This window comes from Mesocricetus auratus, unplaced genomic scaffold (assembly GCF_017639785.1).
Source record: "Mesocricetus auratus isolate SY011 unplaced genomic scaffold, BCM_Maur_2.0 Super-Scaffold_100676, whole genome shotgun sequence".
In the NCBI taxonomy this organism is placed as follows: Eukaryota; Metazoa; Chordata; class Mammalia; order Rodentia; family Cricetidae; genus Mesocricetus; species Mesocricetus auratus.
Window position 1 is genome coordinate 100,730,466 of NW_024429266.1, and position 27,557 is coordinate 100,758,022.

A 27,557-nucleotide genomic window follows, 5' to 3' on the forward strand; every position below is an offset into this window, starting at 1 on the left:
GATACATAGCAAGTTCAAGACCATCCTGGGGAAAATATATATGTAAATAAAGCTAGAACCATGACTCAACAATTAAGAGTATTTACTGCTCTTTCAGAGGACCTGGGTTCAATTCCCAGCACCCACACTGTGTTTCACAACTACGTCTGTGTCTGATCCCAGAGGGTTCACTGCCCTCTTTCGACTTTCGTGGGCAACAGGTACACATGCGGGGCACAAACGTGCAGGCAACAAACAAACCCACGAAAGCTCTCACACACATAAGAGTAAGTAACCTATTGGGTTTTTGTTCCGTTTGTTTTTTTGAAGACAGGGTTTCTCCTTGTAGCCCTGGCTGTTCTGGAACTCCCTATGTAGACCAGGCTGGCCTTGAACTCACAGAGATCCACCTGTCTCCCACGCGCTGGGATTAAAGGTGTGTATCACTACCATTCTGCTAAATAAATCTTTTAAAAAGATAAATAAAATGGCTGGGTGTTGGTGGCGCACGCCTTTAATCCCAGCACTCGGGAGGCAGAGGCAGTCGGATCTCTGTGAGTTCGAGGCCAGGCTGGACCTGGCCTCCAAAACAATACAGAGAAACACTGTCTCGTAAAAACAAAACCAAAAAAAAAGAAAAAGAAAAAGAAATATAGATGCAATGTTCCTCTCCCTCCCCCCCCCTTTGTTTTTTCCCAGACAGGGTTTCTCTGTGTAACAGCCCTGACTGTCCTGGAACTTACTCTATAGATCAGACTAACCTCGAACTCACAGAGATCCTCTGCCTCTGCCTCCCAAGTGCTGGGATTAAAGGCATGCACCACCAACACCTTGCACAATATCCCTTTTTCAAAGCAAGAGTTTCAGGGCAGGCACAGTAAGGAAAGCATTAACCAAGTGTGGACCTCAGAGGCTGGGCGCTTAGTGAATGCCAACGCTATATGCCCACGGGCCCATCCTTATCCTTCCCACTCCATGAATCCAGTTCCCCTCCCACAGAGTCCACTATGTAGCCCAGGCTGGCTTCAGTGTGCACCCAACCAGTCCCGGGATTACATGTGCACAGCACCCCATGGATTAATGTTATCCTCGCCTTTGTCCAAAGTGACCCTTCTACTAGGTACAATCCTCTGTGCTCTTCTCATGCTTCAGGTTGAAAGGTTACCTCCCTAGAGAAGCCTTCCCTGATTTTTCCAGCCTGAGAAGAGCGGCATGTCTGCTCAACTGGTCATTCTCCGTCCAGTGTGTTTATCTCCGCCCAGTCTTCCACACAAATTCTCAATGTGCCTTTGACCTCAGGACCTGTCCCCCTCCCCAGACTGTGGGTGGCAGGAGGACAGAACTCACACTTACTCTCCTCCCCCACCCCATCTGGCACCCCGTCCTCACTCAGGAAGCATTTGTCAGATGTGAGCTTTAATTTATTTTTAATTATGTGTACCTGTGTATGGGTGTGTGCTCCTGCAGTGTTGAGTGTAGGCACGCTCAAAAGCCAGACCTTGCTTCGGCCATGTGGGGCTGGGCGCGCAAATGGCCGTGAGGCACCCAAGCCGTAACAGTTCTTGCTTAACCTCAGAGCCCTCTTCCCCAGCCCTTGAATGTGAGCTTTTTGAGACCGATAGCATCATCCTTTACAAATAAGGAAGCTCGGAGGGAGGAAATGACTTGTCTGAGGTCACAGTGAGAAAGGACGGCCAGCACTCCAACCTGGGTCAGAACGCTGCTGACTCACTCCTGCCAGAACATGTCCCCGCTTCTTTTTTTGTTACATTTCTAACCTGGTTTATTTGTTTTGTATGTGCATATGTACACGGGAGCGGGGAGGGGAGGGGAGGTTGGACCGTATGTGCCATGCAGAAGAGTATAGGGGTCAGAGGACAACTTGTGAGAGTCGGTTATCTCCTTCTAAACATAGGTCCCAGGAAGTACCTTTTAATCACTGGGTTATCTTGATGGCCCCACCTCTTTTCCAAGTAAATATTTATCAAAGTATCAAAGATACCAACTGGATAGTACACCAAAATTTACCTCAAAGAGATTTCACAACAGAACATACCCCTGTCACCAGCACTGAAACTCAAAAACAGGGCATGTTAAATTCATGTAGTATGAATTTTATTTGCATTTAAAAGTAAATCTGGGTTGGGCAGTAGTAGCACACACCTGTAATCCCAGTACTCAGGAGGCAGAGGCAGGCACGCATGCACGTATGCACTCACAGCGTGGGGGGGGGACATTTTAAATGCTGATCACAGTGATTAATCCCAGAATTCAGGAGGCTGAAGCAGGAAGACAAAGGTTCAAGGCCAGCCTGGGCTACAAAGGAGACCTTGTTTGGGGGGAAAAACAACATACAGGTTAAAATTTCGATCTGTTGATAAAGCATGTGTCTAAAATAAATGAAACTCTGGCCTTGAGTGGGGAAATAAACTAAACAAAACCAACCAAACAAATAAATAAAAAAGGCTAAACACTCAGCACTTGGGAGGCAGTGGCAGAAGGATCAGAAACTTAAGACCAGTCTTGTCTACACACCAAGTTCAAGGCCAGCCTAGCACACAACAGTCCCTCATCTTGAACAAAACAAAGTAAGCCATTTTCCAAAAGTCCCCTTATGTCCTTACTCAGTCACTAGCCCCTCTGAATGAAATTGATTCCCTAGCTTTTTAAAAAGATTTATTTTTAGTGTTTTTTAATTGTGTATGAGTGTGCATTCGTGTGTGTTACTCAAGTGCAAGTGTATACAGATGCCCAGATCCCTTAGAGCAGGAGTCAGAGGTGGTTGGTAGCAGTCAAGTTCTGGGAACTGAACAGGTTTTGGTCCCCTGCAAAAGCAGTGCACACCCTTCACGGCTGAGCAGCCTCTCCAGCCCGACCCTGACTCCTACTATCTTCATTTGCTTGGCTCTGAACTTTTTTTTTTTTTTTTTGGTTTTTCAAGACAGGGTTTCTCTATATTGTTTTGGAGGCTGTCCTGGAACTCACTCTGTAGACCAGGCTGGCCTCGAACTCACAGAGATCCACCTGCCTCTGCCTCCCGAGTGCTGGGATTAAAGGCGTGCGCCACCAACGCCCGGCTGGCTCTGAACTTTTTACTTTTTTTTTTCTTGTCTTTCCTTTTTATTCTTTGAAATAAGGTCTTGCAGTACAGCCCTGGCTGCCCTTGAGCTCATGGAAAATCTCCCGCCTCAGATTTCATAAGTACTAGGTTTTGAAGTGTGCACCATCACTCTCAGCAAGGTTTAGAACTCTATATGAATGGACTCACCCAGCGTATACTCTTTAGCTTTTGCTTGAGTTCAGCACTGTGATTCCTCTGACACCATTAGTTCAAGACTGTATTCATTTTCCTTGCTATGTGATACTCTAGTATAGAGATGCCACTGAGTGTTCATTCTATTCTGCCGTGGGGGAACACCAGGGTTATTTGGAGTTACTAGTTGCAGCATTGGTGAACATCTCTATTTGGATGTTTTCCTACCAGGGGAAATGCTGGGTCAGAGGAGACCTAGACAATCATTCTAGGAGGGTAAGGACTGAAGGTATGGCTCAGTCAGTGCTACAGTTGTTGCTGAACATGCGCATGCCTTTAATCCCAGCACTCGGGAGGCAGAGGCAGGTGGATCTCTGCTAGTTCAAGGCCACCCTGGTCACAAAGAGAGTTCCAGGAGAAGGCAGAGCTGTTACACAGAGAAACCCTGTTACGGCGAACTCCATCCCAAAGATAGATAGAGACAGACAGAAAGAAAAGAAAAGAAAATACATTCCAATAAAAATCGTGGCAGCTTCCCTACACAGGCGTCCAGCAGGAGATTTTCGGGGGCCCTGTATCCTTGCCAGGCAGCATTTACCTAGCCTGCTCCCATTTCACAGAAGGCAACTGAAACTCGCCTCCCAGTCCTCGCCAGAAGCCAGCACCACCACCCAGCACCTCTGCATCCTGCCCCCATCATGCCCTCTCAGCCTGACTGTAAAGGGGGCGGGGGGGGGGGGAGGCAGGGTCACGTGGAGCTGGGTTCCGAGGAAGGAAGCTAGGCACAGTGCAGACGGCTGCCGATTCTAGGACTGACCAGGAAATCAAGGTAAGGGAGGGTGTGCGTGTGGCACCCTCAAAAGTGTTCCTTGGAGGCAAAGCTGAGAAGAGACCCGGGAAGATGAAGACAGAATGTGGGCAGACAATGCGCAGAACTGTCACCTTCTGGTCTCGCAGCAGAGACTCCGCCATGGACCCACCGTTGCCGAGTGAAGCCGCCCAAACGCAGCCCGCGCCACCCTCTCCGCTGACATCCTACCACTGGCACACTGGAGGCAGAGGGGAGAAGGCTGCTGGAGGGTTCCGCTGGGGCCGCTTCACGGGCTGGGGAAGGACCCTGAGCCATCAGGAGCCCATGGTGAGCAGCCAGCCAGCCCCTCGATCTCTATTTCGTCGGGTCCTCTCGGCACCCCCTAAGGAGTCACGGCCCAATCGCCTCTGGCTTTCCAAGACCCTGTGGGGGAGGCACAAGAACGTGGCACCGCTGCAGCCCAAGACAAATCCTAAGACCCCAGGTACGTTCCCCAACCCCAGCAGGGGCTAGGCTGGGCGGCCGGATGCCTTGGTGTTTGTCTGACAACCTAACATCAAGCCCTCTAGACACAGGAAGTTGTGGGGAGTATGAAAGCCCAGCAGGAAGCGACTGGGGCCCCCAGCAGCCCTCATCTCTCTTCCCCCCCTAAAGTGGGGTGAGGGAGACTCGAAGGACCTTAGGCAGCTGGGGTTCAGTCTGAGAACAGAGATGCACCTTAGTACCGTCTGGATGTCCAATGGCTCTTGGCCCTGATGGTTGTCTCCTGTATTCAACGGACCAAGGCATTGACTGGATGTGGTTCTCAGATGCCTTATAACCTAAGTCTTACTTTGTTTCCTTGAGTCTGAAACTCCCCATCTCTGCTTTGAAGAGCACACTCATTCATTCAGACAGATGTTTATTCACTGAGTGTGTGTGTGTGTGTGTGTGTGTGTGTGTGTGTGTGTGTGTGCATATCTCATCTCCCTTATCACAGCACATACATTGAGGTCAGAAGACAACCTGCATTTATTAATTTATGTTGGGAGGGGGCAAGCCACGGTTCTAGTGAGAAGGTCAGATGGTGAAACTTTCAGGAGTCAGTTCTCTCTGTCCATCTTTTGGGCTCTAGGGGTCAAACTCAGATGGTTAGCCTTGGCGGCAAACACCTTTACTTTCTGAGCCATTATGCTGGCCCAAGCAGGTTTTTGTGGTTGTTGTTTTGGTGTTTTAGGGGGGTTTTTTGTTTTGTTTTGGTTCTTTTTTTTTTTCCGAGACAGGGTTTCTCTGTAGCTTTGGAGGCTGTCCTGGAACTCACTCTGTAGACCAGGCTGGCCTCCGACTCACAGAGATCCTCCTTCCTCTGCCTCCCAAGTGCTGGGATTAAAGACATGTAAAGTTTTTTGAGCATTGAATTAGTTCTGGTCCCTAACTGAGGCACCAAGGACAGCTGTGGGCAAAGCAGTTGACACTCCTTGACGTGTTGAGTTCACAGAGTAGTGGGCAGGGGGAGAAGTTACAGACAAGAAAAGAAAAAGAAAAAAAGAAATCAGTGTAAAAATGACAGGTGCTGTCAAATGAGAACTGGGAGACTGGCGGAGATTGTGTAGAACTGGGAGACTGGCGGAGACTGTGTAGAACGGAGGCCGGGAATGCAGTGCAAGCCCAGGACCTAGCATATGCTAAGACATGCATTAGCAGGAAAGAGTTAGGGCTGTGGATGTGGGATGTGGCTCAGTGGCAGAGCACCAGTTTAGCATGGGAGAGGCTGTGGTGGAACTGTGGGTTGTTTACCCATCACCAAGAAAGAGAGAGAGAAAGAGACAGAGAGAGAGGAAGAAAGAAAGAGACAGAGAGAGAAAAAGAGAGGAAGAAAGAAAGAAAAAGAGAGAGACAGAGAATGAGAGAAATAAAGGAAGAGAGACAAAGAAAGAAAGAAGGAAAAGAAAGAGTTGTACATATTGCCCCTAGTGGTGAAACAGGGTAGAAGATAAACCGAGAAGATTCAACCCTTATTTCCTGGAAGCTCAAGGTTAATTCAGCTCTTTCCAAGAAATTCTTTTTTTTTTTTTTTTTTTTTTTTTTTTTGGTTTTTACGAGACATGGTTTCTCTGTATTGTTTTAAAGGCTGTCGGTCCAGCCGGGCCTGGAACTCACAGAGATCCACCTGCCTCTGCCTCCCGAGTGCTGGGATTAAAGGCGTGTGCCACCAACGCCCGGCCCAAGAAATTCTTGAAACACCTTGCATTCGTTTTGGAGCTAACAATAGTAATGCACACTTACGATCCCAGCACTTGGAAGGCAGAAGCAGGAGGGTGACCATATGAACTATATAACAAGACCCTATCTCAAAACAATTGAGGCTCTGACAAGATGATTGGCGTGTAAAGACGCCAGGTGGTAAAACTGAAGACCCGCAGGGTGGAAGAAGGGTACTGAGTCCTGAAAGTTGTCCTCAGACCTCCACATGAAGCATGGGGTACATCCCCAGGCCCCATATAAGTAAGTAAATTGGCTGTTCTCTGGCCTGCTCTTGTGTGATGACGAGTCGGTGTGCACAAACACAAACTAAGCAAACATCATAAAAGGCAACTCAGCCCACAGTATTACATTTAGAAAATGGTTTCATATTGTAGGGGTTTTCCCCAAAACAGGGTCTTGCTATGTAGACTTGGCTGGCCTTAGATTCACAGAGACCTGCCCGGTCTCTACCTCAGATTTGCTGGGATTAAAAGTGTACATCACCATGCCAGAGTATTTCTCCCCTCCCCCCAATTTAGGGACTCCCACACAAAGACAAGTGCTCTACTACTGAGCTAAGCCCCCAGCCCTGCAGAGTCATGCTCTGGGGGTCCACTCCATAGGATCCAGACGGGGCTTTCTACCCAGCAGCCCTGCTCCGTCATAACTCTTCATCTCCCATGGCTGCTCACTCTCCTCCTCCCCCCACGGTGGATCGGGGACCCGGTGCAGCCCGCTGATGGAGGATATGCCTGGTACAAGCCAAGCCCAGGACTTAATCCTCAGCGCCACAAACAAATCCTAGTTCGTAACCAGCTGCCAGTACCTTCCCTCCATCCCATCTCACCCTTCCCTTTACTTCCCTGGGCCTTCCTATCTGACAGCCTTTGTTCGGACTCTCCTGCTTCCTTCCCCTTCCATCTTGGCTGGGTGAAATTCAAACTTCAGTTCAAAACCTAGTACAAATGCACTCTTTCCGGGTAGGGAGTGGAGTCTTCCCTGGCCCACTCTACCCCACCCAGCACCCTCTCCCCGAGGAAGAACGCTCCCACATTCTTCCAGCTTGTTTTTCCCCCTGCATCTTTCTCAAGCTGAACCTTTCTACCTTAGAACAGTTATTTCATCAGTGCGCATGTGCACAGCATCCGGAAGTCAGAGGGTAACTCTGTAGAACTGGCTCTGTCCTTTCACCTCCGCATAGGTTCCGGGGAGTGGATTCGCACCAGACCCGCATGGCTGCCACCTTTACCTGTTGAACCAGCCTCCTTGCTGGCCCCAGATTAGTTATTTTTGTAGAGGCCAAGACTTCTGCCCATACTCTCTGTGTCCCTCCATCCTCCCCTCTTGGGATACAGTCTCAGTCAGTAGCCCAAACTGGCCTGGAACTCATCATTCTCCTAGCTCAGCGCCTCAGGTCCTGGCGTTCCAGGTGTGTCCTACGAGACTCAGCCTTACCCACTCTCTTGCTTACGAGAAGAATGCTTGTGTTAGAAGCCTAGCCTAACCACTCACAAGCGGTGTGATTCTGGGTAGGCCCCTCAGCCTCTCTGGGCCTCAGTCCTAATGCCCTGTAAATGGCTTCTGAAGGACTGACAGGGCATGTGAAGCGGTAAGCAGTACTGGACGCCGAGCAGGTGGGTTGTGTCCACTTCTGGGGTTGGTGGGAACAAACCCCACAGAGGGAGAGACTTGCCCATGGCACCCAGCCTGACACGGTTGCTGAACAATGTACCTTTGCTACATGCTGAAGGCGGCCGAGGGAGAAAAGGGGGGCTTTGGGGTTTTTGTTTGTTCTCTTAGAGACAGGGTTTCTCTGTATTGCTTTGGAGGCTGTCCTGGAACTCGCTCTGTAGACCAGGCTGGCCTCGAACTCACAGAGATCCACCTGACTCTACCTCCCAAGTGCTGGAATTAAAGGCGTGAGCCACCAACGCCTGGAGGAAAAGTGGGGGGGTCTCTGAAATCAGCATCCCCCCCCAGAGCCGGAGCCGGAGCTGGAGCTGGCCGCAGCTGCAGAGGGACCTGTTGCACAGATCCCTGCGCCTCCCACTCCTGACGTGCCTGTTTGGGACATTGGAGGCTTCAGCTTGATTGAAGGAAAACTGGTGCTGCTTGGCGAAGAGGAGGTAAGAAAGGAGAGAGAAGGGAACTGGACGGAGGCAGTGGCAGAGGGGCAAACACCAGAGACATATGCTCCCCACCCCCGTCTGCCTCCCCTTCTGACGGCCAACTTCTGTGGGAGGGCAGGGTCCTCGCCAAATCCGGATGGGCAGCGCCAGCTCAGAGAGCAGCATACAGGCAGCCATGGGTAACCTCAGGGATCCAGGTAAATTTGGGAGACTGGGGAGGCTGTAGGACTGGGGAGCCTTTCAAAGTGACTCATAATCGCCCCTTAACCTTCTCCTTCTGATCACCCACAGACAGGACCCCTGGAAGAACTGAGCCGGAAGCTACTGGTTCCAACCAGGTCCACAATGTTCGGGTATGACAGCCAGAGTGACAGGGTCGGGGAGTGGCCGGGGTAAACAAGGTCTCCCAGACTGGACCTCCCAATATGTATATGTATATGTATATGTATATGTATATGTATATGTATATGTATATGTATATTATATATTATATATGGGCCAGGTGTGGTACTGTATGTCTGTAAATCCCAGTACTCAGAGGCAAAGACAAGACTGCTTAGGCTCCATAGCAAGTTCCAAGAAAGCCAGGAATACATATTGAGACTGCCTAGAAAAATAAACATACATATACACACATAAAACGACACCTTTTTTAACTTTTGTGATCCTCCTACCTCTGCTTTCCGAATAGCAGTGATTACAGCCCTGGGCCTGGAGGGCCAGGAAAAAAGAGATCGTGGGTAGGTCACCAGCCGGCTCTGAGCTTCTGCATCTATTGTTTGTTGAATGAAGCTAATGAGAAAGTTCCTGTGGTTTTTTTTTTTTCTTGTTTGGAAATGTATTTGGGGAGGGGTGGAGTTTTTGTTTGTTGTTTGTTTTTTTAGACAGGGTCTCTCTATGTAGCCTTGGCTGTACTGGAACTCACTATGTAGGCCACTCTAGCTTTGAATTCACAGAGATCCTCCTGCCTCTGCCTCCCAAGTGCTGGGATTAAAGGAGTGCGCTGCACTACCATGGCCCGGCTGAGGAAGATTCTTGATGTCAGTCTCCGGACTCCACATAGACATGTGCACACATGCTCGCTCACATATGCACACACACACATCAGACACAAGAACATACAAAACAATATTGCCAGAATAAGAGATGGAAGCCTGTCCGCTTTACTGAGTTCTAACTCAGAAAGTAGAACTTTTCCTTTTCCTTCTTCCTGTCACTGTTTTGGATATTGAACAAAAGCCTACACACGTTTCCCCTGTCCCGTGTCACTCTGGGCTTTCTCAGCAGCCCCTGCACCCTTATACCATGCAGATGTTTGCTGAGCTCTGCTGTTGAGCATGCTGGCTCCCTTGGACACTAACGTAAAAGGCGTGAATGACTAAGGGAGGGGGCGGACAGGAAGACATGCAAGCTGCTGGGCAGGGGGTTACCACCAAGGGAGCTCTTGATTTAAGAGCATTTACCTCTCACGAGGCCCTGAGTTTGACCCCCAGTATTGCAAAGCATAAATATGGAAGTCACCTGCTGGTCACAGATATTATTGCAGCCTGGGCATGGGCTGGGTCCACCAATACTAGCAGATCCTAAAGGACACACTGGGAGCACAGAGATGAGGAGAGAGCACAGGGTTCTACCTGGCTCACAGACCTCTCTGCCCCCTTAGGGGCTGCTCAAGAGGCTGAAAGAGAAGAAGAAGGCCAAGTCAGAGCTGGGAGCCCATGGCCCTCGAGATGGGTAAGAGTCTCCAGGAAGCTGAAGGGCTTGGGGGGCTCAACATTGCAGCGGTCTGCACCTCTGGGTTCCTCGTCCTCGCCTTCACCCAACACCTCCCATGCTCTCTCTTTTCTGCCCATACCAGGTGAACTTGGAGCCACATAGACTCCAACCATGTTTTCATCTCTCGGTTAAAGGGTGGGAGTGGTCTCTGGAATAGAAGCTCACTGAACACCCTGGATCTGGGAACTCCAAAGAGTGTGTGGGAAATTAAGCCTTAAAGGGTTGGGGCAAAGAAAAGAGTAGGTCAAACACTAAGCGACCAAAAGAGACCAAAAGGGACAGCAGCTAAGGTGATTAGAAAGCTAAGGTCTGAGTGCCAGGAATGACCCTTTGTTCACCGTCCCTGGCTCCAGACCCCCCAGTGCTCTGGGTTCCAGGGAATCGCTGGCCACACTCTCTGAGCTGGACCTGGGTGCTGAGAGGGATGTGAGAGTCTGGCCGCTGCATCCTAGCCTCCTGGGGGAGCCATACTGCTTCCAGGTAAATGAGAAACTTACCTTAGCCTCTATTAAACCCTTGGCCTCACGTTCACCTCTATTAAACTCTTGGATCCTGTAACCAATAGGTAACCTGGGCCGGCGGGAGCCGCTGTTTCTGCTGTCGCTCCAGCGCTGAGCGAGATCGTTGGATCGAGGACCTTCGTCGGCAGTTCCAGCCCAGCCAGGTCCTTGAGGGGGAGGGAACGGACACAGAAGGCCCTTCCACAAGCCAGGCCCTGCCCCTTAGATGCCACCCAAACATTTTACCCCAAACGCTCCCGTGCAACACACCTGCCCAGTCCACACCTGTGCAACCAACAGCCCCATGAATGTGAGACTCCCGCATCCAGTTCCGGATCTGTTTGTTCCCCAGGTCCTGCCTACCAAGTAGTCTCCAACTCCTCAGTCCGGGGCTACTCCTTTTATGGCCTAAGCCCCGATATGTGCGACACTCTGTTCTGTTTAGCGGCTCCCAGACATTCATGGCCCCAGCCTCTTTCCCCAGGGGGTTCTGCCATTTCCCGGTGGGCAAGGCTCCGGATCGCGATGAGCATCTTGGAGTAGCAGCAGTGCGCATCTTGGAGCGCAGACACCTCGGAAACACTCCTTCTGTCCCCTCCTACACGCAGGACAACGTGGAACGGCAAGAGACGTGGCTGACCGTTTGGGTACATGAGGCCAAGGGACTGCCCCGAGCAGCGACACCCGGAGTGCGAGCGGAGCTGTGTCTGGATGGGGCGCTACTGGCCCGCACTGCTCCGCGGACCGGCCCAGGTCAGCTCTTCTGGGCGGAGCGCTTCCACTTCGAAGCGCTGCCGCCAGCCCGTCGCCTGTCACTGCGGCTCCGCGGAGCGGGCCCGGCAGGTGCAACCGTGGGCAGGGTGGCGCTGGAGCTGGACGAGGTGAGCATCCCCCGTGCGCCCGCTGCGGGCCTGGAGCGCTGGTTCCCGGTGTTAGGGGCACCGGCCGGCGCGGCGCTGCGAGCACGGATAAGGGTGCGACGTCTGCGCGTGCTGCCGTCGGAGCGCTACAAGGAACTGGCTGAGTTCCTCACCTTCCACTACGCGCGCCTGTGCGAGGCGCTGGAGTCCACGCTGTCTGCTCAGGCCAAGGAGGAGCTGGCAGCAGCCATGGTGCGCGTGCTACGGGCCACTGGCCGGGCGCAGGTGAGGAGCCGGGACTGTGCAGGCAGGTGGCCCGGGGTAGACAAGATAGCGTTTTCTGAGTTGTACTGGGGAGGAAGGACCTGGACAGTGTCCATCAGGACAGGGCACCGTGAGGGGCCGGGAATATACTTAACCCATGAGGGACGACCCCTGAACTTCAGTTTCTTGTGGCTAGTCTGGAATTTCAGCTGCTAGAGATGCGGCCTTAACTTGAACTGTGAGAGACAGACCCTGAACTTCATTTGAGAGGTCTGAACTTCAGCGAGCGGGCAGGGGCAGGAGGTGAGCCTCTATGCTACTAGGCTCCATTTGTGCTGTGAGAGGTAAAGGTTGTGACGTCATCTTCAAACTGAGCGCTGTGCCTGAATATCCGCAAGAAGGGCCATCGCCTGTGCCTAGGAATGAAAGCTAGGCCAATGGTTGGGATTCCCAAGTTCGTCCAATGTGATCCTTGTCCTCCACAGGCATTAGTGACAGACCTAGGCACCGCTGAGCTAGTGCGCTGCGGAGGCCGCGAAGCGCTGCTATTCCGAGAAAACACCTTGGCCACCAAGGCCATTGATGAGTACATGAAACTGGTGGCACAGGAGTACCTCCAGGAGACCCTGGGTAAGCTGAGGGAGGGACTGATGCCACAGCTCCAGGAAGCCCCGCATGATCTGTCTTCCGGGACTGAATGGTGCCTTGGTCTGCTAAGATTTGGTGTGGGAGTGGAGAGTTGCTATTTTCCCAAGATGTTAGGTGCTTCCAGAGTAAACTGGAGATAGGGTTGGAGGCTGGGTGTGATGTGTGTGGGTTCATGACCTTGGACTGCCTGTTCTGGACCGCAGGGGACATTGTGCGGTGTCTCTGCACCTCCACTGAGGACTGTGAAGTGGACCCCAGCAAGTGTCCTACACCAGAGCTGTCCAAACACCAAGCTAGACTCCGAAACAGCTGCGAGAGGGTTTTTGAGACCATCATCCACTCTTACAAGTGAGAACCAGGGACCCAGCACCAGAGTTACAGCCCTGTCTCTCAGCCACTGTACTGCCCTGACCAACCAACAAAATACAGGGCACTCAACTAAATTCGATTCAATATTTGAGATACTGATATTGTTGTATTTAGCAAACCCTATATACACTCATACCATACCACCTAACCCCAAGTAACCTAAGAACCCACTTCCTTTGCCTTTAACCACAGTGATTCCAACCACTTAACCTTGGTCAACGTAAGACTTTAATTCCATATGGTGCCTATTCCTAACCCCACGATCCCTGACCTTAAGAGACCCTATATCCCAAATCTCGTGAAAATGATTATAGGAAACATGAGCATCCAATCCTCTAGCTTCTGTTCCTAGGATAACTTGCATGCTTAATCCTATGACTTACCATCCCAGATAACATTGTAACCCTTGCCCCTTCTAAGTCATATTATCTTCAGGCATGTCACTCTCATGTAGAATTGTAACTATATCCCAAACTCATGACCTCTGTTTCCATGTGATCTTGTCTGCCCAAATCTAAGAATATAGACTCTAGAGGTTGCCACACTTATGCTATAAGTTCTTAGCCTCTGGGACCCAAGCCCCAAGTAATGTTATCCCAGATAACCCCAACCCTGCAACACAAACAACAGATTCATTGAAAAAGAGAGCACACGGAGGCTTCATGAATCATAGATCCTAGACAAGCCATGTAGTGTTTCTTATACACCTGACCCCTGGATTTAGGACCATCCATGATCTTTATGTCCCCGTGCCCTTCCTCTAACCGCCGCTTCTTCTGCCCCAGCTGGTTCCCAGCAGAGCTGGGCGCTGTGTTCTCAAGCTGGCGAGAGGCATGCAGATCACGAGGCTCCGAATCGCTGGGCCCCCGGCTGGTGTGTGCCTCCCTCTTCCTGAGGCTCTTATGCCCTGCCATCTTGGCACCCAGCCTCTTTGGCCTGGTACCAGAGCACCCGGCGCCCGGCCCAGCCCGAACCCTTACACTCATCGCCAAGGTCATCCAGAATCTCGCCAACCGTGCTCCGTAGGTGCTGGGAGAATGTGGGGGCAGTGATGGGATCAGGGAGTGGGGGGGTCGGCAGGTGTCTGTCATGACTAAACCAGTTTGGCTCCAACTCAGGTTTGGTGAGAAGGAAGCCTACATGGCCTTTATGAACAGCTTCCTGGAAGATCATGGACCAGCCATGCAACACTTCTTGGACCAGGTGGCCGTGGTGGATGCAAATGCCACGCCCAGTGGCTACCAGGGCAGTGGAGACCTGGCCCTCCAGTTGGCAGTTCTTCATGCCCAACTCTGCACAGTCTTTGCCGAGCTTGACCAGGTGTGGCCTGAACCCAGAGCCTTGGGAGCGGGGTAGAAAAGCCAGAAGGTGGGAGGCGCCGGCGCCAGATCGCTCACTGGGCCTCTCCCTTGCATGCCTTGACAGACAACCCAAGACAGCTTGGAACCACTGCCCACCATACTTCGAGCCATCGAGGAGGGCCGGCCTGTCCCAGTGACTGTGCCAATGCGTCTTCCCCGGGCCCCCACCCAGGTCCATTCCAGGTAACCTCAAGTCTGGCCTGGGCTCTCATGGGTGGCAGGAGGGGTATCTATGTTAAGATAAACAATGCCAGGAGCAGGACCGTGTTGGGGTCAGAGATTCAGAGGCTAGGGATGGCATCACGTAAGGAGGCAGGCAGGGGAGTGACCCACTGTGTGGTCAAAAGACAAATGTTCACAGTCAGAGTTAAAGATTGGGACAGAGACGTGTCAGAGATCAGGAAAGAGTCACCTCCAGGGTCGGGGAACGCAGCCTTGTTGGAAAAAAAAATGAAGGCCATATGTCAGAGTCAAGTCAGGGGTCAGGGAGAGACAAGATGTTACAAAGGTCAAGGAGCAAAGGTCAAGCTTAAAGCTTAGGGTAATAGGACTAGGTAACAGGTTCAAGACCGCTTTCCTTCCTTCCTTCCTTCCTTTCTTCCTTCCTTCCTTCCTTCCTTCCTTCCTTCCTTCTTTCAAGACATGGTTTCTCTGTGTAACTTTGGAGCCTGTCCTAGAACTGGCTTTGTAGACCAGACTGGTCTCGAACTCACAGAGATCTGCCTGCCTCTGCCTCACAAGTGCTGGGATCAAAGGCGTGCGCCACAAACGCCCAGCTTAGAGACCATTTTCTATCAAAAAGCAAGAACAGGGTCAGTTCAAGCCCAGACAGGTTGGGGAGGAGAGGGTCAGTTGGGAAGAAAAGTGGGTAACCTTGTAGATGCCAGGGTCAGACTGGGATCAAAGTTATGGAAAGGGTCTGGTCAAGGTCAGAAGTCAGAGCCAAAGCTAAAGAGGGAGAAAAGACTAGATTGGGCTGGTAGTCAGAAGTTAAGGGCAGTGCCTCATCAAAGTCATAGGTCACAGTGTGGTCCTAAGAGACAGAGTTATACTGATGTTAAGAGTGGGGTCATCCCAGGCTCTAGGCTGGGGTGGAGTCGTCTCCGCCGTCAATTAAGAGTCTGAACTTCTACATCTCACCTCCAGTCTCTCTTCAGGGGAGAAACCCGGTTTCCTGGCACCCCGAGATCTCCCCAAGCACACCCCTCTCATTTCCAAGAGCCAATCTCTGCGCAGCTTTCACGGGGCAGGGAGCTGGGCCCCTCGGCGGCCAGATGAGGAACGGTCCCAGCGGCGGCCGCGGCCAGTGCAGCGCACACAGAGCGTCCCTGCCAGACGGCCTGCCCGCCGCCGCCCTTCCGCGGGTCCCAGAACGAGACCCAAAGACTCACTACGCACTGGCCCCGCGCCATGCGGACGGACCTGGACTGGAGCTTCTGCCTCGCTGCCTCGAAAGCCATCGGTGCCATGGCAGCGCCAGCTGGACCAGCCCGGGGACCGATACCAAGCTCTGGGAATGCACCGACCAGTGGGCAAGGTGACATCCAGCCCAAAACCGAATCCGGGCGTGGGGCGGGCCGCGGATAGAAACGGAACTTAGAAAAGGCCGACTCTGAGACTTTTTTTTCCCACCCTACAAATTCCCTATCATGGTAGAAAGATGATAAAATGAGAGAAGGACCTGAGGATGGGTCGGATTACAGCAGCTATCTCTCCACAGCTAGCAGAGATACAGTGCGAGGTGGCTGCACTCCGTGAGGAACAAAAAGCTCTGTCCCGTCTGGTGGAGTCGCTGAGTACCCACATCCAGGCCTTGACGGAGCAACAGGAGCAGCTGCGCTGTCAGCTGCAGGACCTGGACTCCAGACTGGGAGCTGGGTGAGTCCTGACCTTCCCCGTAGCTCTGAGTTCAAAACTCACCCAGAAAGTCCCTCCCCGCCTAAAACGGCCCATCCCCAAGTCCTAATGGCTCCATCCTCTAGATGAACAACCTCCAAGTTACCAGCCCAGGCCTAGGGGCAGTCTCCCTCTGTCACAACCTGCCGGGCTATCTCACACCTGTCTTTAGCTCCCCACACCCCTCCAATCAGACCCTCCTAACCCCATAGGGCCATCTGGGCCCTTCCCAGCCATGGGTCAGTCTCTGCCTTCAAATGGTGATTAATCATTCCACCACCCCTCCACACCCCGAGAAGTGAGATTTAGCTATGAAGCCCAAGCTAACCATGAACTCTCCATCCTCTTGTCCCGGCCCCCTGAGTGCTAGAGTTACAGGCTTGCACCACTACAGTTAGCTAGTCTTTGCATCTTAGCTGAGACAAGCTCTGAGCCAGACCCTGCTTCAGACACACCCGGCTCTGTAATCTGAACAAATCCCAACCACTGGATCTTTGACTGTCCACCCAGGATGGAAGGGAGTGTCTCAGCTTTTGACCTGCTCCCTCTCTTGCATCTGACCCCCCACAGGATCTCAAAGTTGGATTCTGAGGGTGGTCTTCCAAGCAACGGAAGCCACAGGCTGAAAAGTCTGGTGAGACTCTTGCCTGAGGTGGGAGTAGAGTGGGGAGTTTGTTTGGTGGACACCCCCATCTCCCCACCCCCACCTCCCCACCCCCCCACCCCAGACTCCAAAGCCACTTCCACGGCCTTCCCAGGAGCACCGCCTGACTGAGATGGAGTGTACTCAGGACCAGCTGAGGGATACCCTCCACAGCCTACAGAGTCTTTCAGGGAGAGCAGGATCCCGGAGCCAGCCCCTGCCTCTCAAAACGGCGTGTGTCAACGGAGCTGAGCTGTCAATGGGCACTTGAGCTTCTCATACCATTACACGTGGTCTGGAAGCCAAGAGAGCCACTACACAGGGCTCTGCCTCAGCCCTTCATGATCATTAATGGGGGACAGAATGGGAGGTGCCAGTCACTCTGATACTGTGAGGGTGTCCAGAAATCTCCATTTCAGTAACATCACCAGCTTTTCTGCCCCTACAGACAATTAATCAGAGAGTATACCCAGGTCTCCATTCAGCTCTCTCAAATTCTTATCTAATTTGAAGTTTCCCCAACGTGGAAGTAATAAGCAGACACTCACCATTGTTGTGATCTAGGCCATCACTCTAGGAGACTCCATTCCCTCATCTGTCAAATGTATCTAAAATTCTCTACACAGTGGACAACCCTTAGTTAAAAGTATTCAATAAAAGGTATTAATCATTATTATGGGAAGCACCCGCTTTTCAATGAGGCACAGGTTCCCCCCCCCAATCCCTATCCTCTGTCAGTATCTCAGGCCCCGTGTGTCGAATCTTTCTAGATTCCAAAACACAATTCAGGCAGGGAGGGAATGAGTCAGAGGCAAATGAAGGAAGGGAATGTAAGGGGAGAATACAGTTGAGTTCTGTGGCTGGTTGAGTAAATGGGCAAACATTTGACTCATGGATAAAAGGGTAAGGTAGACGAAACAATAGGCAGAAGACTACACTAGCATTCACTGAATGTTTGACTTGGTAGATGTTTAAGGCAGGTCACTAATAATGGATAGGCTATTTAGAGAAGACTGACTCATAATAGGAGACTGATACTTGAACTAAATGAGTAATCAGACTTAATACACACACACCACACACACACACACACACACACACACACACACACACACACACACACACGAGGTCTTTTGGGACTCCCAAATGAGCCACAGGAAAACAATAAAGTAGATAGACATGAACTCCTGTCTTCTTCACTTGGAGAAGACAAACAGGCAATTGATGGAAGATTGTATGGGTGGCTGTTGGTAGGATTGTTGAATCTCTTACTTCTATGGATAAATAGATACTTTGTTGGTGAAGCAATGGGCCAGGACACATGGTTGGATAGGTGAAGCGAATCTTTGGATAGATGAATAAGTGTTTAGAGCAATGACTAGCTAGGTGATTTGTTTATTGGGTTGTTGGGTGGGTGACGGACTGAGCATGTGGATAACTGGGCAAACAAATGGTAATGTCTGGGAGAAAGCAAGCAGCTTGAGATGTGCATGTATGAGCTAGTCTGGAGGCTGAGGTCTTGATGACAAGGCGAAGGAGAGCTTAGCATTCGGGACAGAGATAAAGTAGTTCTAGGGTCTTAGAGATGTTGAAGTCCAATGTAAACAATGAAAAAAGACCAGTGAGTGACCTCGTGATTGGAAGAGACTGGAAGCTAAGGGCTGGTTGACTTGGGTGGATTCCTCAACGATCTAAGACTGACCCAAGGGAAAACTTCTCGGCTTCCTTCCCACTCATCTGGTGTTAACTAACAAACCAAGTACAGGAAGAACCAGTGGGGGTGCGGGAGGACAGGATGTTGTTATAGTAACAGAGCCCCTCCTTAGACGCGGACCCTTTAAGGGTGGCCTGCTTGGCCACTCCCAATATGGCCGCGCGCCCGTTGGCGCCCCCCCCCCCCCCGGAGTGGCACAAGGGGGGGCAGACCTCCTCATCATGGCGGCGCGGCGGGGCTGTCGCGCTGAGGTCACGGCGGCGCGCCGGGGGGGCGGGGCGGCGGGGGGAGCGATTTAAAGGGACAATGTCCCCCGAGCAGGGGAGGCGGCGGCAGCTGCGGAGGCCGTGGCACCGGCACCAAGAGCGGCAGCTGCTGTAGCGGCAGCGACGGCCGCACGAAGGAGGGGAGTTCCCAGCTGGCGGCGACGCCTCCCGGGTGAGGCCAGACCCAGTCTGGGAAGCCCGCGGCGGGGCGGAGCTGGAGCGGGGAGGGGGGGAGGCCTGGGCCCAGCCCGGCCGGGCGGGACCCCCTGGGGCGGGGGGCGGGGCGGGGCCTGCAGGGGCGGGGCCTGGCCGGGGGCGGGGCCGTACAGGTGGGGGGAGGGGCGGGGGTCTCGAGGCAGGTGTCTCCCCCCCACCTCGGCTCGTCCCGCGGGGTCTCCCGCCCCGAGGTGCACGGGCGAAGGGCGCATTCCCGGGACCCTAGCTCCCCCGCAGGGTGCGTCCGCGCAGCGCCACCCCTACCTCTGCGACCCCTGCGGGGGTGGGGTGGGGAACGACCGTCTGGGCCGGAGCCCCCTCCCCAAGCTGCCAAAGTGCTCCGAAGTTGCGGTCCTGCCGGATCCCCGCCGGCAGTGCCCACCCCAGTGGGCACCCGCAGGTGCTTTCTCCAGGCCTGGGCAGGGACCCCCTCCTGCCAAGATTGTCAACCCATCCCGTGTAGGCCCCCCCGGGAGCACCCAGGCCCCCTAGGGCAACGCCTGCTACCAGGCCTGGAGACCCGGCCCCGCCCCGGTTGCCTGGGCCCGGCCTCACCACCGTCTCCCCGGGGAGAGCGCCTCATTCCTGCCCTTCACTTTCTGCTCTACCTTGAAGGTATTTATAGGTGGAGAGGACAGCCGGCCCCCCTCCCCCCAGGGTCCTTATTTCTGAAACAGGAGCCCCATCGGTCCCTTTCATCCTCGGGCCAGAGCGACCAATATCGGTGGAGGATGCAACCAATATTATTGGAAGGTGGGGGGGGGGGGGGAGTGTGGAGGAGCCCAGGCTTGGTATGCATGAGAGATCATGCTGAGGAGAAGGGAAACGGGTCACTTGAGGCTGTGGCGAGGTTAAGGGGTTAACTCTGGGAAACCCTGCTAGGGAGAAGGGTCCAAGTGTGGAGAAAGTGTAGGGGCAATTGATATGGGGCAAGAGAAGGGAGAAAAGAATAAGGGCGAAGATGGGGGCACTCGAGACGATGCTTTCATGAGCTGGGTGCGTGGAAGTGGTCGGGACCCTGGAAACTGGAGGCATGGCCATAGGTTGTGCAGGTCTAGGAAAGCCAGGAAGCAACTGGAAAAGGGGAAGTTGTGGGTGAGCAACGGGAGCGATTGATGAGGGCAAGACCTCGGTGACTGAGTGTGCATGTGTAAGTGAGGTGAACAGAGCCGTAAGAAGCCGGGAAAAGAAAGGTCTGGTGTGCTGAAGCCTGCTGACGGTGGACGTGATTGCCTTGTAACAGATGTGAATGGGGCCTCAACACCATTTACCCGCACGTTTCCACTGAGAGGTAAACTGAGGCAGTAGGCCTTGAAAGAGGACTGGGGTGTTGAGGAAGGGGGAAACTGAGGCGGAATTTCTTTCTTGCCTCTCCTAAGGTCTTCCCTTTCTTTGTCCCCAGGCCCATAATGTCCTGCTGAATCTGCCTGGTGCTGAGGTCTGCAGCTAGTACCCATGGAGGGCTTACTGGCAGGTGGCCTGGCTGCCCCAGATCGTCCTCGAGGCCCAGACAGACTGCCTGGCCCAGCTCCAAGAGAGGACATCGACAGTGGGACTGAGGCTGCTGAAGGGGAAGGTGATATTTTTCGATCTGCTCATTACCTGCCTGTCACCAAGGAAGGACCACGAGACATTCTGGATGGCCGGAGTGGCATTTCTGGTAAGAGGGCTCTGTAGCCCTAAGGAAGCATCCCATGTATTCCCCAAGGCTCCGAGAAAGCCGGGTCTCGCTGAGTTAGGTTCAAATTCTGCTTGATGTCCAGAGCCTTCTCTTGGTGCTCTGCACAGTGCTTTTATTTTGCCTTTATGAAGACAGATGCTTTTGGGAGCCCATGACTGGATCGCAGTTGCTCAGAGGAACTAGGATGCGAACTAGCTCCCTCTACTGAGCTAGACAACAGCTCTGTGCAAATACCCAGCCCAGCACCCTGAGCTCTTTGCCCAAAGCCCCCTCGCTCCCCAGGGGCAACCCATTCCTGTCGGTGTATCTCACTCAGCTCCTTGTGCAATCTTAATGCAGTGTATGTAGCTCCTGCGCCACAGGCCAAAACAGCTAGTGCCCTCTAGTGGTAAGGTGGAAACTGGGGGTTAGAGATGCCTGCCACCCCTTCCTTGCCTTGGCCTGCCCTGTACAAGGGTAGCTCACAAACTCTGTGTGCCAGCGTCTGCTCTGGATTCTGGGGCAAATGATCATGACAAAGAGGCAAGTGTCCCTGTCCTCCAGGGTTGGCTTTCTAGAAGGGACGATGGACAACAGACTGAACACACGTCATAAGGGGAGGCTATGCAGATATTAAACAGAGTGCCAGGATCATGCCTGGGAGACTTGGGAAAAGCTTCCTGAGGAAGTGGTGTTTGAGCTAGAGCATGAGACAAATGGTGGATTTCCCACCAGGCAGTGCGAACAGTTAAGTACAAAGGCCTATGGAGGCGGGGAGCCTGGCATGTTTGAAGACCTAACAGGAATCTGGTTTGGCTGAGGAATACTCCTCCCTTCATCTCCTTGGTTGGCCCCCCAAGAACTTCCAATCACCTCTTTGGTGGTTCCTACATGTCAAATTCTTTGTGTGACCAAACCATGTCATACTTAGAACCTTTGTAGGGATAGCCTTGATTATTCATTATCTCACATTAGGAATGGGGACTCCAAGACCCTGAGGGGTGAAGTAAGTATCCCAAAGTCACAGAGTCAGGTGGTCGTGTGGCCTCACGAGCCTCCTGCTTTATTTTATTTTATTTTTCTCGAACTGGGGGATTGCACCTAGGCCCTTGCACACTCTGCAAATGCCGTTCCACCCAGCTCCATCCTAGCCCTCTTCTTTCATTTTTAAATAATTTCTCTTTGGTCCAGTCGTTCTTTCTTTCTCCTTGTGTTTCGTTTTGTGCATTCTCCATGTTAAGCAAGACTCTGCCACTAGTCTACATTTTATAAGAAATAAGCCTCGGCTCTGTAGACCAGGCCAGCCTCGAACTCACAGAGATCCGCCTGCCTCAGCCTCCCGAGTGCTGGGATTAAAGGCGTGCGCCACCAACGCCCAGCAATTTCTTTTTATTTTATTGTTTTTGATGATATGCAAGTGTGCATGTGGATGCTGGTGCCTGCAGAGGCAGGGACATCAGCTACTTGGAGTTGGAGTTGCAGACAGTTCTGAGCCACTGGGCCTCCTCTTTTTAGGTTTCTGGTTTTTTCCATTACTGCTGTTTTATGTGTGTGGGGTTTTGTGTCTGCATGTATGTGTGTGACCTCCTGCATGCAGTGCCTTTCAGAGGCCAGAAGAGGGAATCAGATCCCTTGGCACTGGAGTCACGGACAGTTGTGAGCTGCCATGTGGGTGCTGGGAATCAAACCCCAGGTCCTCTGGAAAAGGGGACAGTGCTCTTAATCATTGAGGTATCTCTCCACTCCCTTTCTTTCTATATTTTTTGGATACTTGTCTGTTTTTGTTTTTGTTTCCTGAGACAGGCTTTCTCTGTAGACCTGGCTATCCTGAACTTACTCTGTAGACCAGGCTGGCCTTGAACTCAGAAATCTGCCTGCTTCTGCCTCCCAAGTGCTGGCATTTTAGAGTTATGTGCCCGGCCTCTTTTTTAGTTTTTGAGTAATTTTTCTTCTTTTTTTTCTCTTTTCTGTTTTTTTTTTCTTGGGTTTTGTTTTGTTGTCCCAAAAAGTTAGGGAAGCGCTCTTGCATCCAGCCATGTTCCCAGGTCCTTGTCCCTGTAGCCCGCTCTCTGTGCAATTGACGCTGCTTGATCTGCATTGCTCAGCAGCACTTCCTCTGCTCGGGTACTTATGAGCCTTCCTCCATAGAGCCAAGTAAAGAGGGGCAAGCACACGCCATCCCTGCTGTCCCTTTATCTGGGGCAGGGAGGGTAAGCAGAAGAAGCAGAGTGAGGGAACACCCTGACGGAGGGGCAAAAGGAGCCCTGACTTGTGAGGTTTGGAGGGGACTGCGGGCACCTGCCAGGGTGCAGCAACAGGGGGATGGTGACCAACAAATCCTGAGGACAGAGGGTATCCTTTAGCAGTCCCCTCCTCAGGACCCAGAGAGTAGCAGGATTTTATCCCAGGTCACACAGTTAGCCAGGGCAGAGCCAGACTCTTGACTCTGTGGGAACTTGAGAAATCTTCTGTAGATTCCAGGGGACTGACCGCGTCTTCTCCATGTGGCAGATGACCCAGGCAGGAGAGATGGGGAAGACAGATGGGGGGGATCTTCACAACCCCACACCCCAACTGGAGAGCAACCAGGGATTCATGTGTGTACCTATTTCACAGCCTAGGAAAGAGGAGGAAGAGACCACCAAGGGGGACCAAAGCCACCCTTGATGGGTTCCTTGAGCAAATGGGAGCGCAGGTAGGTGTAGCTGTATTGAAGCAGGATTATAGCAGGGAGGTTAGAGAAGGCCTGAATGTCTCTCCCACCGCCCTCTCAGACTGCTTGACATCCCCCACCCCACTTTGTAAACTAGACACTTGCCCTGGGAGTCTCGTGATGTCTATAAATAGGAACAGCCTCCGAGGCTAATATCCTGTCCTGAAGCCTGGGCCCTCCCTCATCCCCATGCAGCCCTCAGAGCCCCTCAAGGACTCCCAGGAATGGCACCCCCAAACTTCTCTGCTTAGACAAGGATATGCCCACTACCTGCGTTGCCTTCCTTTATGGCTGTCAGTTGGGACCCTGCTTAAAGCCCCATTGCAGTCCTATTGCAGTGTCTGAGGTGGACTCAGCAGGTGCAGCAAAGTCTTGTGGGACTTCTGTGTTCCACTCAGCACAGTGAAGAGTCTGGTGCCTGCCTGCCCTTGTTTTGGGGACAGGAGACGTGGGAACAAAGAAAGTATCGTTTCTGGATTTGTGGAGAGAATGAATTAGACCCTGGAGAAAGCAAGCCTGAGGCTACAAGTCTAGCCTCCAGCTTCCACCCCAGGACATCATCAAGCCAGCCTTGACACCACAGAACACCACCTCCTCCTTCCCCCCATCGAGGTTCCTCGGACTGAACTCTTCCTGTGATCTCAGTAGCTCTCGTCAGTGGCCCCTTGAAGCTGAGTTCATGGCTGCTTGCATGAGGAGGAAACTGACGCTTGGAGCCTGGAAGGCAACTTCTGGTCACACTGCTGGACCTTGCACTTGGAGCTGTCTGACGTGAAAGTATAGATTCTTGGCTACTCTGCCAAGCTGCAGAATGCCTGAGCTAGAGTGTAAGTGGTTCATGGACACCCTTTCCTCTCACTCTGTAAGCTGGAGCCTGTGAGGGATTCTGCCACTGCCACTGACTCCAAGTTGCGTCCCAGGTGCCTCATACGACCCGTAGGAACTTCTGGATCCCCTTCAGTGTGCAGGATTCTAGGCAAAGCCCCCACCTCCAAGGTGCAGCAGATGCAGGCCCTGCTTGGTCTCCTTCCTCCAAAGTTGCTGCCACTAAAAATAGGAGCCTCGTTGGAGCTGCTCAGACAAAGAGGCCAGTGTGCCCCCCGGCTCATGGAATTCTTAGACAACCAGCAATTGCACTCAGCCACCAAATCTGGGACGCTCAGAATTTCAGAAACAGGACACCTGGGACCCTCAGACCCATATCTCTAGACAGCTCTGGGGCTGGTTAACCACTAATTGGCCGTCCTCTGCTGACTAGCTCTCATCTGCGATGTGTCCAGAGGAGACCCTGTTTCTTGTGGTTGTTTTCCTAGCCCCCACTATTCTCTCCAGTACCCCATCATAACTTCAGCCCTTAAATCCAAGGATGTCCTGCTCCCTGTGGATCTACCTCCATGGTTCTCAAATGGGGACACTCAGGTCCCACAGGGAGCACGTTGGGAATGTGTGGGGACATTTTTGGATGACATGATTGCAGGATAGGTAGATATTGGTGTCTTGTGGGCCGATAGAGGTCAAGGACATTGTTAATCATCCTACAGTGGTGCAGGACCCTGCCCAAGTGCTCTAGGATACGCACATTTCTGTGCCCCTGCCCCGGGTGTTGGAGACCATGCCATTGTTACAGCCTCTTCTGTCAGGCCCAGCAGACAGACTTCCTGACCACCTCCTCTCCCTTCATTCTTCTGTCCCCAGCGGTCAGCTTTCAGTTTCCAGGGCAATTTGGATGGTGGAGGATTAGAAGACTCTGTGCCAGCCCTCACCCTTTCTGGACCATCCTCAAATTGAGGTTGATCCAGCAATTGCATCTGTCAGGCTCTGGCCAGGGCACAAGTTCCCCCAGCGTGTTAACCTTGGCCCAGGCAATTGGCTTACTCCCTGCTTGGCATGCTTGCCATGTCAGGCAAGCGTGGCGGGTAGAGGCGCAGGCCAGGATTCCTGTGGTGGCTCCAGGCGTTGACTCTACAGGCGGATAATGGAGAGTTGGCTCTATCTGTGTTGTTGTGGGGTGGTGGGCATTCCCAAGAAGGGATTCTATTCTAGGATGTAGGCCTGGAAAAGGGTCCAGAAGGCAGGCACGGGCCACGTGTGGCTCAGGGTGGCCAGGCTCCCCACGCATCATCTGGCACGTGTTTGTTTAGTGCTTGGTGCCAGGTGCTGGAGTGCTGCCATGAGTGAGGCTGCAAGTGTCCCAGTTCTCAGGGGGCTCATGTGCTTACAGGGGACCCAGACGCGCAGCTATCCGCAGAGGGAACCTGGCAATACCTGGTAGAGCTAAAATGTAAATGAGGCGGGTGCCAGGCATAGGGGCACAGGACGGGAAGGCAGAGACGGGAGGATGGCTGGATGTAAGGCTAGCTTGGGCTACAGTGAGTTTTAGACTAACTGGCGCTCCATAGCAAGCTTTGTCTCAGAAATAGTAAAACAAAGCCAGGTGTGGTGACTCATGCCTGTTATCCCAACACTCAGAAAACAGAGGCAAGAGGATTGTAAGTTTTGAAGTTAGCTGGTCTCAAGAAAGACCTTGTCTCAAAAACAAAACTAAGACTAGGCATAGTGATACACACCTGTAGTTCTAGCACTTGAAAGATAGAGGCAGATCGGGGTTCAAGGTCATCCTAAGCTACATATTGAATTTAATACCAGCCTGAGCAGCTATGTGAGACCCCGTGCCCACAAATAATAATAATAATAATAATAATAATAATAATAATAATACCAAACTAACAGAAATCCAACTAAGTAGCACAAAAATAAATGTTAGGTTAAAAAGAAATCATCAGAGCATCTCATTTGAGTAAGTAATCAAAGACGTACCACATGCAGAAGTCCTGAGGCTGCTGGGCATAGTGATACACACCTTTAATTCCAGCACTCAGGAAGCAGAGGCTCTGTCACACACACACACACACACAGACAGACACGTGCGGTATGGGGGCGTGGCTGAGGTCAAAGGGAGTTAGGACTTCATGGGGCGGGGGTTGGGGGAGAATACAATCAGGGCACAGCAGCAAGGGTCCAGGAAAGGCAAGTGAAGTGTGAGAAAGCAATGAAGACCCAGGCCTCATGTGTGTGCCGTTGATGTGGCAGGTGGGACTCTAGCTTTTTACCTATAGCTAGAATGAGAAGCTATGGCTTTTCCCAGGGTATGATTTAAAAACAAACCAGCAAACCTACCCTGGTTGCTGAATGTGGGGAAGACTGGAAGGCAGCAAGTCTCTAGGGTGCCCAGGAGACCTAAGGGAACTCCTTGTAAGAACCTCCTTTCAGGGTACTGGGAATACAGAGGTCAAAACCCTCTGAGCGATAGGGCTGGGGGCCTACAGGGCCCTTCTTAGATACCCTACAAGGCTCTGTTGCTAAGGTATGGAGGGCCCTGGCCAGGGGAATCCCGGCCCTGGCCAGGGGGACCCCAGCCCCTCAGGGTCTCCCCTCTCTGTTGCAGATGGGCAGCCCCATCCTGGCCTCAGCGAAGCCCTCCCCCGTGCCACCTCCGCTACCCATCGGATCAGCAGCTGGTGAGTGCCACGCTGGCCCTGACCTCAGGTAGGGCAGGGGGACAAGCAGGAGTGTCTAGGCTCCATTGAAGCCCTCTGGGGAATGAGAAGGGGACAGGAGGGAACCAAGAGGCCAGGCAGGAGGAGGTGGCTCCCTGTAGATCAGCCCCTGGGTGTGTGCTAGGCCAAGGGGGGAGGTCTGATAGCAACACAGAGGGTCAACTCTCATTACCCCTGCCAGGAGCCAGGCAGAGAGGACAAGTCTGTAGGTTGGACCCTTGGAGTTGAGCCTCTCTCTTAAGTGATACTTGATGCTATGCCTCTCTGAACCTCAGTTTCCTTGTCTGCAAAATGGAAAGTTAGCTGCCACAAGATACGTTTTACAAATTTGCCTTGGGAACTTAAGGAACTTTGGAAAGGAACAGGGGTCAACCTCAATGGCCACTACTCTAATTCGTTTGTTTGTTTGTTTGTGGTGCTGGTGATGAAATTCAAAGGTGGGAGGCCATACAAGGTCAATGCAAGTGCTCTACCATTTATCCCTGAGGTATAGCCCCAGCCTTGCTACTCTTTATTAAAGGGGTTGGTGGTCCTAATATATAATTTTGATACTCTCAAGAGTAACAACAGGCCTAGAAATAAATACTATTGTGTTCTGGCTCTCAGTTCAGCCCACTGACTCTTTGCTACAGCGCTGAGAGGATGGTGCTTTTACTATTGCCTGGCACCAGTGAGGCTTAGAGAGGCCTCTTTGACCTCCACTTGGCCTGTCTCTCCAT

General features: G+C 52.4%; 2 protein-coding genes across 14 annotated transcripts in view; both read left to right on the top strand.

Moving 5' to 3' along the window:
* Nucleotides 1-3,983: 3,983 nt before the first annotated feature.
* Rasal3 (RAS protein activator like 3) lies at nt 3,984-17,385 on the top strand. Of its 2 annotated transcripts, XM_013122997.3 has the most exons (18): nt 3,984-4,061; nt 4,190-4,527; nt 8,247-8,392; nt 8,514-8,592; nt 8,687-8,748; nt 10,059-10,129; nt 10,525-10,651; nt 10,737-10,835; nt 11,280-11,816; nt 12,281-12,425; nt 12,647-12,791; nt 13,598-13,834; nt 13,931-14,132; nt 14,238-14,356; nt 15,320-15,710; nt 15,894-16,051; nt 16,640-16,703; nt 16,828-17,385. In XM_013122997.3, exons 2-18 carry the CDS (start codon nt 4,203-4,205, stop codon nt 16,981-16,983), a joined length of 3,063 nt encoding a protein of 1,020 aa, XP_012978451.1. In that variant the 5' UTR covers nt 3,984-4,061; nt 4,190-4,202; the 3' UTR covers nt 16,984-17,385. The 2 variants fall into 2 exon arrangements, with proteins under 2 accessions (XP_012978451.1, XP_005083443.1); XM_005083386.4 differs by having other exon boundaries at nt 4,009-4,527.
* Nucleotides 17,386-18,738: 1,353 nt separating this feature from the next.
* The window catches only part of Wiz (WIZ zinc finger), a 28,170-nt gene continuing 19,351 nt past the window's right edge, over nt 18,739-27,557 (top strand). For 5 of the 12 annotated variants that reach the window (XM_013123037.3, XM_021234787.2, XM_021234789.2 and 2 more), the window contains exons 1-3: nt 18,739-18,864; nt 20,311-20,568; nt 26,727-26,799. In XM_013123037.3, the coding sequence (XP_012978491.1) occupies nt 20,364-20,568; nt 26,727-26,799 (278 nt within the window). In that variant the 5' untranslated portion in view covers nt 18,739-18,864; nt 20,311-20,363. Of the gene's footprint in view, nt 18,865-19,049; nt 19,524-20,151; nt 20,200-20,310; nt 20,569-26,720; nt 26,828-27,557 lie in introns of those variants that run through there. The other 7 variants (XM_021234792.2, XM_040737652.1, XM_021234793.2 and 4 more) reach the window with 5 other exon arrangements.

Bases quoted from the DNA above. Each gene is read 5' to 3' on its own strand.
- Rasal3 (XM_005083386.4), top strand. From the start codon at position 4,134: ATGAAGACAGAATGTGGGCAGACAATGCGCAGAACTGTCACCTTCTGG. The intron at 13,835-13,930 runs GTAGGTGCTGGG...GCTCCAACTCAG, and splicing joins AATCTCGCCAACCGTGCTCC to GTTTGGTGAGAAGGAAGCCT. The intron at 15,711-15,893 runs GTGACATCCAGC...ATCTCTCCACAG, and splicing joins TGCACCGACCAGTGGGCAAG to CTAGCAGAGATACAGTGCGA.